This window comes from Drosophila santomea, chromosome 2L, assembly GCF_016746245.2.
Source record: "Drosophila santomea strain STO CAGO 1482 chromosome 2L, Prin_Dsan_1.1, whole genome shotgun sequence".
NCBI classification, from domain to species: domain Eukaryota; kingdom Metazoa; phylum Arthropoda; class Insecta; order Diptera; family Drosophilidae; genus Drosophila; species Drosophila santomea.
In genome coordinates, this window is record NC_053016.2 from 17,322,091 (window position 1) to 17,334,269 (window position 12,179).

The following is a 12,179-nucleotide window of genomic DNA, read 5'->3' on the forward strand; positions in this document are numbered from 1 at the left end:
AAATAATAAAGATTTTCAAATATAGTTGTCTTTCTTGTGCTTAATGATAAGAATGTCTTCCACCTATTCATAACATAATTAATTTTCGCATGTCAAACCTACAAATATATAAATATACATATGTATTCGATTTTCGGCTATATGGCTTAACACGATACTTGTATGAAATTCATTGAGAGTCCAAATCAGTGTATTTGTATCGAGTATATACAAATATGTTTGACTCGTTGCAGCTCTCTAGTATGAATCATACGTGTATAAAGATATATTATCTTTAGGCCTGCAAACTAGCTTTCTTGTACATTTGATAAACTGAGCTTTCTCTCTGTCGATTTATTGCATATTTTTGGGCTGCTTGTTAAAACATTGTACCAATTTCAGCTTCCTTACATTTGGAATTTTTTTTGGGTTTTCGCAAAGTTAATCAACATTCAGCAAGCCAAGGATATGAAAGAACAATGTCAGAAAATAAAAATGCAAGGAAATGTGTTCGACTACGCCGAAAAATGTTTGGTACTACAATTTTACGCACGGTTTGCTGTAAGCTGGTAACTGGGATTCTAAAAGATGTTGCAAATGGAATTACAAAACCCAACTCGTAAATTCCTTCTGCTACAAATTTATTGAACTGCATTTTGTCTCGTTACTATCCTCGAGGATTTGTACGTGGGGAAGCTAACAAAACAGGTGGTAATATAAATCGAAAACTCCATTAAAGAGATAACATTAAACGGAATTCTGCAATACAAAAATTATTGTACAAGCACTGAAATGAAACAAGGATGGTGTGTTCTTTTTCGTACTTAGTTTGTATTTCTGTTCCCCTTTCAATTTCCAGACCCTTTTATACAGCTTTTAGGCATCTGGCCAAAGAGGAGCACATCTTGCTAATGACATAATGAGAGGACAACCCTTTGCCACATCGGCTTCGGTTTGCAGTCAGAGTCCAAAAGTGCAAGGCGCCTTCAATGGAGTGCACTCGATCGAGAAATCGAAGACCAATTGAGCTGTCCCAGAAAAAGGCAACACATCAAGGTGTTAGTAGACTAATAGCACCTGTCGAGCCGGAAAATTTCCGAGCTGCAGAAACGTGCAGGATGAGCACAGGCACAGCACTTTTGCCGGTGACAACCCGTTGACGTGGACTCACTTCGTCGCAACAGATGCTCCGCAAAATGAGCATACGCCGTGTGTGCCCTGCTACGTATGTGGCAGCTAGTAATGCCATTAATCAAGTCGCTCGACGAAAACTATGTCAGCGGATTTGTTCTGGCGACTTGCCAGAAACAAAAATTGTTAAGCAGACAAGCGCCCTTTGACATCCCGTTTCGCGTTGGCTTTTTATCAAATCAGGACTTGATTTGATTAGACCCCGAACGGAATGATAAATTATTGCCTGGCTGAATTGGCCAGCTGCTGGTGTCCTCTGACGACTTAATGCGTGTCGTCTGCCAAACGATTTGGAAAAATTGATTGTGTCCACACTCACAATCAATTGCCAAAGGAAACTCGGCAGCAGAACGGCCAAGCAATAAACAATTCCACATCTAAAAGGGTCTGGGTTGAGTTTGGGGACCGACGCCGTTCACAAAACTACAGACAACAAAACATGGCAAAATAATTGAACGTTCTTTTTTATTTTGGTAAGTACAAATACCAAGCCACAAAAGTGGATTTTACTTACAGCAAGCGGCTGATAATGCAGATGGAAAAACAAAGCCACAAAACCACTCTATTCCAGTCCAGTGCTCCTGGTTGCCAAGGCAATCTAAAAATGCCTTTGCATTCAATGCTTTTCCGCATCGGCCAGCTAATATTTTCCTATAATTTATATGGTCGCCCGGGGAAAACATCCAGCAAACAACAGCAAATAAAGCGACCAATGAAATTGTAAAGTGTCCTGTCATCGCCACTCCAGGAGATCCCACAACTGGCCAAAGCCCACTCAAGTGAGTCAAACACCTAGCAGCTCAAGTAATTAGCAATTTGTATGGCTTTCGGCCGACGCCATTTATTTTGCGAAGAGCTCACAAAACTCCCGACTTGGCCATAAAAGTTCAACACCGTTTGAGCACCTCAGCACAGCCCGCCAAGGTAAGCTTCGCCAGAATTTCTCCGCAGGTCCTCTAACCGGCTCCTCCTAAGCATAATGAATGTAACTTAAGCATGATTTATGCCATTACGGAGATCATAAATCTCTGGGTCAGACAGGAAGTGGAGGGAAGGCGTGATCGAAGACCAGCCACAAATACCCTAAGTTGGTATTATCATAAATAAATCTGACTTGTTCATTTAAAGTCAAGAAGTTAATTTTCTGAATGACATTTAAGACATTTGAGCTCATATATGCGTGTGGTTGGGTTTTGGTAGTTCAGGTACTCGTCTGATATTATTTGTTTCATTTCATCGCGTCTCAATAACATTTTCAGCACAAGCAACAGAACCACAAAACGACGTGACCCAGCGACCTGAAGCGGAGGAGTCTCCAGATACAACTTTCCGTCCGGGAAATTTCACATAATTACGTGCACCAGCCGGACTTTCGGGTGGGAAAATAGGTGCGAAGGTGGATCCCGACACTTTGACCTTTCGGCCACAATATGCGCTCGTTAGTCAATGCTTAGCAATTTGTTATCAATCAATAATAAATGTAAATAACATAATAATGAGAACACAGGCGTTGGACCCACTCCCCCGAAAATGATGAGGCATCAGGGCATGGGCTCAAATGGCCTGTGGAAAGAAAAGGAATTTGGCCTAAATGAGTTATTGCCCGCATAAACAAAAACGGAAGTGCGAAAGCGCCCACGGAGGCATGCGATATTGTATTTTTTCCGCCCCATCACGGCAGCTGTTTTCCGAATAGACAACTCCTCCAATTGAGCGAATCAATGGCCGTCCAGTCAGTCTTGAAAATACAAAGATACAAAAACACGGAGGCCCAGAAACAGCTACCCTGTCCAAACAGGCGGTGTTTTCTGGGAGCTGGGAGATGGGAGCTTTCGTGGTCTTATTTTTCACTTTTTTGCCCGCTGGTCATGCAGTGGGGATTCCAAGACCGTTTCGATAGAATTTCTCAGCTTAAAGCTGGAAAAACAGAGAACTGGAAGCAGATACAAATGCCTGGTTATCTCCGAGGGAATACGAATACCAATCTGGCCTCACCCACTGCACCTGGTCTATGAGTTCTCCTGTTGCCGTGAGGAAGTTCATCTTATTCTGGCTAATTATTCCATTTGTTTTGCAGCTCCAAGTTTTTTGCCTTGCCTTGCTTTGTTTCGTTGCCCCAAGGATTCTGTGGCGTGACTGCACTATCAAAAAGTGCCATGGCAAAAACTTCCTCCTGGCTGAATGGCTCCATCCTTCCCCGCGAATGGTGAATCCAGGGTAAACATATTGCACAGCACATGCAATTCTGTCAAAACAGTCGTACTCGGTTAGCAGCTGGCAAATAACACATGAGAAATGAGCAATTTAGTGGGCGAGTCACGGAAAAGTTTTAGCCGGATTTTGGCTCCAGATTAGCGGTAGAATACTTTGTCATGCTTTTTGAGGATTGTATTCTGGGCAATCCTAGACCAAATCGCTTTTAAATGCTGTGTACCTAAAAGGATATGTTGTAAGTATCATTAGATACTTTCCTTTTAAAATTCATTACACTTGCTGCTGGCCGCCAGCTCTGTGTAGAAAGCCAAAGTAGAAAGTAAATAAAGTAGCGAAAATTACATTTTAGTTTAAAAAGATTATACCAGTTAGCTGGCTGCTAAACAAACTAATAAATTTGTTTTGGTATCTGATTCAGCCGCGGGCATTTTTACCTTTTTAATTAACAAAGTTTCGGTTACAGCTTCCACCTTAACAAAATATTTCAATAAATTACAGCCCAAACAATTTCGATGTACTTTGCGCTTATTATCTTTTATTTTAAACATTGCAGATAACTTATATTATGTCAAGCATACTTAAATGCTTTCAACCTTCAGGTACATGCCGTTATCAGTACCCAACAGAAAATTCTTTTTTGAAAGTATCAAAGGAACTTCAGTGCGATTTGAAACGGAAAATTTGAAACGTCGAAGCAGCGAGACGAGTCCGATCTTGGCCTGAATCTTTCCGAACCGCAGTCCAATGCAGTTCCGAGGTCCATCGCCAAAGGGCAAGTAGGCCATCGGATGGCGGTCTTTGACTTCCTCCGGATCAAAGCGACTGGGATCGAACTTTTCCGGTTCGGGATATATCTCAGGGTCGTGATGAATATTGTGGACGGGAATCAGGGCAAGGACGCCCTTGTCCAGCACAATATCTGTGCTGGGAATTTTGTAGTCTCGATTAACCTCTCGAACGAGATGGGGCAGCAAGGGGTGCTTTCGAAGGGTTTCTGAAAGAGGTTTTGGCTTAAAATCAGTTGATTTAGATGTGTGGATGCGTACTTACCAGACAGCACCTGATCCAAATAGCTCATCTCAGCCAGAACGTCGTAACTCAGCTCTCCTCCTTCCACATTGGCCAGCACACTTTCGATCTCCTCCCTCAACCGCTGCTGAATCTCCGGCTGCAGGGCCAGCTCGTACAGGCAGAAGGACATGGTGCTGGAGGAGGTCTCGAATCCAGCCACGAAGAAGACGAAGGCCTGTGCAGCCATTTGCTCCAGGGTCAGGCCGTGGGAGAGATCGATTCCCCGGCCCTTTTTGGCAGCTTCTTGGTCCTCCGCTCGGAGCTCTATCATTTGTTCCATGAAATCGTTACGCTTTATGCCGTTCTTGAGACGATAGTCGACGGTGCTCTTTACCGTCGACAAGAAGAACTCGGTCACATCGTCGGGGAGTACTTTCATTCGCAATTTTCTGGCCAACCTGGCGTTGGTAAACATAAACGTTTGCACTAGGGCGGGATGACGACGCTTGGTGAATATTTCGCGACCCTTCTCTCGGAACTCGGCATTTGGATCCTGGAGACTGTTGCACTCCAGCCCGAAGGCGCACGATCCGATGACATCCGTGGTGAACCGGGCACAGAGATCCTTGATCTCCACATTGCCGCCCTCCACTTTGGCCTCCTTTACCGCCATATCCATGGCATCGCCCAGGCGAAGACCCACGTCCACGATCACCTTCGACATCTGCTTCATCTTTCCGGAGGTGAAAACGGGAGACAGCTTGTGCCGCATCGCCCGCCACTCCTCGCCCTCCAGTGTAAACAGGTGGCCCGTGAGGGGGTCGTCTCGGGGATTGTTGAAAGCGCCACGATCCTGGAAGTAGCTGAAGTCCTTGATCATCACCTGCTTGATGAAATCCAGATCGGTGATCATGGCAGTTCGCTTAAAGAACATGTACATTCCGGCGATGGGAGCCTTTCCCTTAAACTTCTTATAGATTCTTTGATTGATATCGCGGAAATGGTACTTCCTACTGATTCCCTTCATGTTTCCAACCAGAGGCAGAGGTTTCTCGTGTGGAACACCTTTCTTCTCCCAATAAGAGAAGATTTTAACATGCAAACTGTAGGCCAAGGCCAAGACCACGCCCAAAAGGGCGATTGTAAACAGCATTGCGAGCGGTCACTGTACACTGTTCTTGATAAAGCTTGTGTTAACACTGATCGTTTTGCCGCTTAGTTTGGCTTTATATACAAAGCAAACAGAGCTTTTGACAACTCCTTATCTTTCTAAAAACATTTGCGATGGCACTAATCATGAATTGCTTAAACTAGAAACGAATATCGATGTACCCAATTATATAATGCAATCAAACCAAAAGAGTACTGGAACTTTAGACACCATTTATTTGGTAAATCGAATAAAAATGTTGTAGTTAAATATATGAATGTTGTTGAATTTGGTCAACAAATAGGCTGACGAAACTTTTTATTCCGCACCGTAAACTAGTCGCCTAGCCGACTTCACTGAATCAGCGTTTGGGAACAACTGAGGCAGGATGATATTATTGTTTTTCTAAAGAGCTTTGTGACGCTTTAGAGAGATTGATTTCTCCCAAACAAAATAAACAATACATTTGTTAAGCTTAGAGTCTATAAGTACAACTAGTTTGTAAGAGAATTACTAGACACAATAGGTAATTTTTTAACTAGCCGGCATCAATAAAACGTGATTCACGCTGAGAGATAGCTTCCTAATTAGTTTTTATATTAAAATATTATAAATTGGTTTGCTCATAACATCCCCAGTCATACATATGTACATATATACATGTTTAAATTTCAGAAGGTGTTGTGATACAGTGACATTACTACGTATTATATTACTATATGGTTTGTTTTTAAGTATTCCCCTGTAAAAGCGAAAACCGATCAAAATCAGCAAGAAGCATCTATTTTAATAAGCATAATCGCCGTTGGCCCTGCATTATTATTTAATTCCAGCTTTTGTTTTATGACTCGAGCTGCACTTAACTGCGGCATTACGATTTTTATGTCGATGGGATCCGATGGCGCATTAGCGGCATAAAACGGGCCGTGAGCATTAGGCCCAAATCCTTTAAGCACCAAGAACACCACACACGCCTGCACAAGGTCACAAAATGCTTTTAGGTGCGACTTCGTTTTATTATTCACTGGGAGCAGATAGAAGTCCTGCATGGAGGAAGCTGGGGGAACCAACCACTACAAAGACCGCTGCCCATCTGGCATAGCGTTTAATGGGCTTTCAATCGCTTACGCGTAAATTTTCCGGCAACTTTGTAATAAGCCTGGGGAAATCAGTGACAACAGCGGATCGATTTAGTGTTAGTTTTATTGGGTTTACGCTTGAATTGATTTCTGGACAGTAACGGGACCGAGTTTAATTAAAGGTTAAAGGATTGAAAGGCCAAAAGGCAGAAGGAAAGCCGTCTAGCGAATCATCAACAGCCTGTCAATAAACTGATGGTTTCTTTTCCTGTTTACGCCCAGGCTCACATTTCAATTAAAAAGACAAACACTCTAGGAGTCGAATAAAAAAGTGTCCTGGAAAGAGGATAGAATTGCGCATTCAGTGCTCATTCGTCTCTGCTTTAAGGAAAACATTTGAGCTACAAGACCACCGTTGCAAAAAACTGTCTCAACATGTGTTAATTTAATGAAATTGGTCACCAGCTCTTTTCCCTTTGGAACATAAACTTGAAGCAAAGAATTCATTTGCATTAATTTTTACTGCGATAACGAGTACATTTATAGAGCCCACGCTGATATTTTCATTTCTTTTCAGCATTACCAAACCATTTTGTGGCAATAGATTCGCAGGCCAAACGTTTCATTGACTCCTTATCAGCTATTTTTGTTACGGTGGTCATGTTGAGTTGTAGACAACAATTATTGATAGCAACTTGAGTCACCAAAATGTTTAAAATGTTTCTGTTGCCCTAAAGTCATTAGAAATATATTGGCTATCGCAAAAAACTAAGTATTTTTGCAATTTATGCATGTGTATTTTATAGTGTACAACATATAAATAAATATTTTAACAAATGATAACAACTCGGCTACTGAACCTGCTTTAGCATATATATACAAATGAAAATACCTTATAGTGTTTGTTTTTAAATGTTACAAACTTTCCAATTAATCTAGTATACTCTTTTAAACTAAGCAGTGTATAAATATAGTACTTGTTCACAACCTTATCTATCAGTACTGATAGTACTAGATAGCCATGGGAAAAAGCTTTGTCGAGTCAAAGCTTACCTATATATGACTTGCATATATTGTTTTGTTTATTGCCGATTAAGCTCCCGAAATCTGTATATATCTTACGCTCTGGCGAACACTAATTTAGTTCTCGTCTTGCGTTCTACGAAGAATATTCGTTAAAACTGAAATAGCCGTTTAAATGAACATTTATTGCGTACTATAGTTCTGAAAACCTGAATCTAAACGAGTATCTTGATCGCCATGCTGCTTACTCTCGCATTATTGAGTTTGGTCCTATTGTTGGCCTATAGATTCTACCACAACACCTACACATATTGGGCCAGAATGGGCGTGCCCCATGAGCGCCCCCTACCGTTGATTGGAAACATGAAGGGTATCGGAACGAAGTACCACTTACGCGACATCAATCAGAGGATATACGACAAGTTCAAGGGCAAGGCTCCCATTGCGGGAATGTTCCTGTTCTTCAAGCGAGCCGCCATGGTCACTGATCTCGACCTCATCAAGCAAGTGCTGATCAAGGACTTCCATCACTTTCAAGATCGCGGCCTCTTCAACAACACTCGTGACGATCCCTTAACAGGACACCTGCTCACTTTGGAGGGCGATGAGTGGAAATCGATGAGGCACAAGCTCACACCTGTCTTCACCTCCGGAAAAATGAAAAAAATGTCGGAAGTGGTTGTGGAGGTGGGTCATCACCTGGTCGACGCCACGGAAAAGGCGGTGAAGGCGGGCGAAGTGGAGAATGGGGATGTGGAAATAAAGGATCTCTGTGCCCGGTTCACCACGGATGTCATTGGATCGTGCGCCTTCGGGCTGGAGTGCAACAGTCTCCAGGACCCAAATGCCGAATTCCGTAAAAAGGGCCGCATGGTCTTCGATGAACCCCGTCATTCTACGCTGATCCAAAATTTTATATTCACCAACGCCAAGTGGGCAAAAAAGTTAAGAATGAAGGCTCTTCGCGATGATTTGACCGACTTCTTCATGTCGGCAGTGAAGAACACCGTCGATTATCGCCTCAAGAACGGCATAAAACGGAACGACTTTATGGACCAGTTAATAGAGCTCCGAGCGGAGGACCAAGAAGCTGCCAAAAAGGGCCAGGGTATCGATCTATCCCACGGCCTGACCCTGGAGCAAATGGCTGCCCAGGCCTTTGTGTTCTTCGTGGCTGGATTCGAGACCTCCTCCAGTACGATGGCATTCTGTTTGTACGAACTAGCCCTGCAGCCGGAGATCCAGAATCAAGTAAGGGATGAGATAGAAAGGGTTCTGGATGGAGGGACGATTACCTACGACGCCTTAGCTGAAATGACCTTTTTGGAACAGGTCTTGTCTGGTAAGAATTATACTCGTACTATTATTACAGAGGGAAATACGCTAGCCCAACTTTACTTTTAGAAACTCTTCGAAAACATCCCATTCTCCCGCAACTTTTGCGGGAAACAAATGAAAGCTATAAGGTCCCCAATACTGAGTTCATCATTGAGAAGGGCACTACATTGCTGATACCTGTGCACAGTATTCACCACGATCAGGATTTATATCCGCAACCAGAACTCTTCGATCCCAGCCGTTTTGAGACTGATAATTCGAAATCCCGCCACCCATTTGCATATCTGCCGTTCGGTGATGGACCCCGCAATTGCATAGGTCTACGTTTCGGCAAAATGCAGGCCAAGATTGGCATTGTGTCCTTGCTTCAGCGCTTCAAGTTCGGGGTTTCAGAGTTAACAGAGATCCCCCTAATTTTGGACACTCGCAGCCCCACTTTGTCGGCCAAGAATGGAATTCATCTAAAAGTTGAACGCATATAGACACGGAAATGCAAGTTAAAGCAGAGGGTGCAAGATACATAAATAATGACTACCTAATGCCCCATATCACAGCTAATAGTAATTATGACTTAAATATATGTTAACGATAAGCATTGCATTTGGTGTATTTTCAAATAATAATTGATCTGAAAGCAGAACATTAGCAACGCTCTATTTTGTTCACAAATCATGAACTTTTATTTCAAATGACGCAAGATACTGTGCGTACGTTTGGATACCCATATAACACCCATCAAAAAAGAGAGCCCCCGAAAAGAGAGGAGCGGAAAGCTTTTCAGCCGGCGAAAAACATATGTAACCCACTTTTCCACTCAGTTGCTATTCTATCGATCTGGGGACAACATGCTAACGCTCCTGGTTCTCGTGCTCACCGCCGGACTTTTGCTATATGCCAAGCTCCGATGGCATTACAGCTACTGGAGCAGAAGGGGCGTGGCCGGAGAAAGGCCGGTGTATTTCCGCGGCAATATGAGTGGACTGGGAAGGGACCTTCACTGGACGGATATTAACCTGCGGATCTATAGGAAATTTCGGGGAGTGGAGCGCTACTGCGGCTACTTTACGTTCATGACCAAGTCATTGTTTATCATGGATCTGGAACTGATCCGCGAGATAATGATCAGGGACTTTGCCAGCTTTGCCGATCGAGGACTCTTCCATAATGTGCGGGACGATCCGCTGACCGGGAACCTTCTCTTCCTGGACGGTCCGGAGTGGCGCTGGTTGCGCCAGAATTTGACGCAGGTGTTCACCTCTGGCAAGATGAAATTCATGTTCCCCAACATGGTGGAGGTGGGCGAGAAGCTGACGCAGGCGTGTCGCCTCCAGGTCGGCGAGATCGAGGCCAAGGATCTGTGTGCGAGGTTCACCACGGATGTGATCGGCAGCTGTGCTTTTGGCCTCGAGTGCAATAGTCTCCAGGATCCGGAGTCGCGGTTCCGGCGCATGGGTCGATCGGTGACCACGGAGCCCCTGCATTCGGTGCTCGTCCAGGGCTTTATGTTTGCTCAGCCGGATTTGGCAAGAAAGCTGCGCTTCAGGCTCTTTCGTCCGGAGGTCAGTGAGTTCTTCCTGGACACTGTTCGCCAGACATTGGACTACAGGCGACGGGAGAATATCCAGCGCAATGACCTGATCCAACTGCTAATGGAACTGGGCGAGGAGGGAGTCAAGGATGCATTGTCCTTCGAGCAGATCGCGGCCCAGGCACTAGTCTTCTTCCTGGCCGGGTTCGATACCTCCTCCACCACCATGTCCTTCTGTCTGTATGAGCTGGCCCTCAATCCCGATGTCCAGGAAAGACTACGAGTTGAGGTACTCGACGTTTTGAAACGCAACAATCAAAAGCTCACCTACGACTCCGTTCAGGAGATGCCCTACCTGGACCAAGTGGTAGCCGAAACCCTTCGCAAGTATCCCATACTACCTCACTTGCTGAGGCGATCCACCAAGGAATACCAGGTACCGGGGAGCAACCTCATCCTAGAACCGGGAACTAAGATAATAATACCCGTGCATAGTATTCATCACGATCCAGAGCTTTATCCCGATCCAGAGAAGTTTGATCCCAGTCGCTTTGAGGCAGAAGAGATTAGGGCCCGACATCCCTTCGCCTATTTGCCATTTGGCGAGGGTCCTCGCAACTGCATAGGCGAGCGATTTGGCAAACTGCAAGTCAAGGTGGGTCTTGTGTACCTCCTGAGAGACTTTAAGTTTAGCAGGTCGCAGAAAACACAGATCCCGCTGAAGTTTTCCAGCCGCAATTTCCTTATATCCACTCAGGAGGGAGTTCAGTTGAGGATGGACGCACTTGCCGCACAGTAGCAGTTGTCATTTGAAAATATGTATCATACCGACAGCACGAAATATGTGTAAGAAAGTTCTTATCTACAAAAGACTAATAATAATCCCTACATTATACAAATGAACACAAGTAAATGGTCTATTATCAGAAAGCTTTTTAAAACAATTAATTAATAATAAATAAATAAAGAGAGCGAACTATAATAAATATATCATATGACTGCAAATCCAAATTGCCACAAATATGGTTTGTCTTTAAAATAATGAATTAAAATTGTATATGCACTCATATGAGTATTCTACGTATGTACATTATAAAACAGAAAGCTCTTAAAAATCGAGCTTGTACTCGTGAATTCAGTATGAGAATGCTGCGCTCAAAAGCTTTAAAATATTTATAAAAAAATGCGTGGAGAATTAAAAGTATAGCCTAACATCTTATTGGGTATATCCTTACATTGTAATAGAAACAATATATTACAGGACATTATAATTTATAAGCATTTTGGAAAGCACTTTATTGTACGACTCATAATGTATCAGATACATTAAATTACATTCAGTACTCATAAGCGAATAACTTAAAATTAAGAATTAAAATTTAAATTTTAAATCAATAATTTTGTTCTAAAGAATAAAAAACGAATTAGTACAAATGTTCGTTGACACTTTCATTCCATTCAAGTTCATCGCTATAGCACTCAAATTAGTGGTTGTCCTGGATAACGTAGCGACCGAGCTTTAAACACACTCAAAAGCTGACTAGTATATCAACTGGGAAAGTTTTAAAGCAATAAATTTGTTATCAGCAGAGTTGAATGCAACATTCTTTATAAAACTCATAATGGTTAGTTGAAAAAATGTAAAGATATGATAAAGGATGAAGTT

At 43.1% G+C, this 12,179-nt stretch overlaps 3 protein-coding genes and 1 long non-coding RNA gene across 10 annotated transcripts; 3 read left to right on the plus strand and 1 right to left on the minus strand.

Moving 5' to 3' along the window:
- The first annotated feature begins 1,257 nt into the window (after nucleotides 1-1,257).
- Nucleotides 1,258-4,044, plus strand: LOC120458384. 7 transcript variants are annotated; one of them, XR_005617188.2, is made up of 6 exons: nucleotides 1,258-1,643; nucleotides 1,706-2,094; nucleotides 2,146-2,375; nucleotides 2,430-3,177; nucleotides 3,248-3,619; nucleotides 3,938-4,044. It is a non-coding gene; the product is annotated as an uncharacterized LOC120458384 (long non-coding RNA). The 7 variants fall into 7 exon arrangements; XR_005617189.2 differs by having other exon boundaries at nucleotides 2,430-2,608; nucleotides 2,678-3,619; XR_005617186.2 differs by having other exon boundaries at nucleotides 2,430-3,619.
- LOC120458377 (probable cytochrome P450 6a14) lies at nucleotides 3,892-5,918 on the minus strand. The gene is made up of 2 exons (XM_039645997.1): nucleotides 4,435-5,918; nucleotides 3,892-4,378 (listed from the first exon to the last, which is right to left on the minus strand). The coding sequence occupies exons 1-2, from the start codon at nucleotides 5,546-5,548 to the stop codon at nucleotides 3,963-3,965; spliced, it is 1,530 nt and encodes a 509-aa protein (XP_039501931.1). The 5' UTR covers nucleotides 5,549-5,918; the 3' UTR covers nucleotides 3,892-3,962.
- Nucleotides 5,919-7,760: 1,842 nt separating this feature from the next.
- LOC120458378 (probable cytochrome P450 6a14) lies at nucleotides 7,761-9,585 on the plus strand. Its single transcript, XM_039645998.2, has 2 exons — nucleotides 7,761-8,989; nucleotides 9,052-9,585. The coding sequence occupies exons 1-2, from the start codon at nucleotides 7,885-7,887 to the stop codon at nucleotides 9,465-9,467; spliced, it is 1,521 nt and encodes a 506-aa protein (XP_039501932.1). The 5' UTR covers nucleotides 7,761-7,884; the 3' UTR covers nucleotides 9,468-9,585.
- A 136-nt stretch (nucleotides 9,586-9,721) lies between these two features.
- On the plus strand, nucleotides 9,722-11,498 carry LOC120458379 (probable cytochrome P450 6a13). The gene has a single exon (XM_039645999.2). It carries the CDS (start codon nucleotides 9,831-9,833, stop codon nucleotides 11,310-11,312), a length of 1,482 nt encoding a protein of 493 aa, XP_039501933.1. The 5' UTR covers nucleotides 9,722-9,830; the 3' UTR covers nucleotides 11,313-11,498.
- Nucleotides 11,499-12,179: the final 681 nt, after the last annotated feature.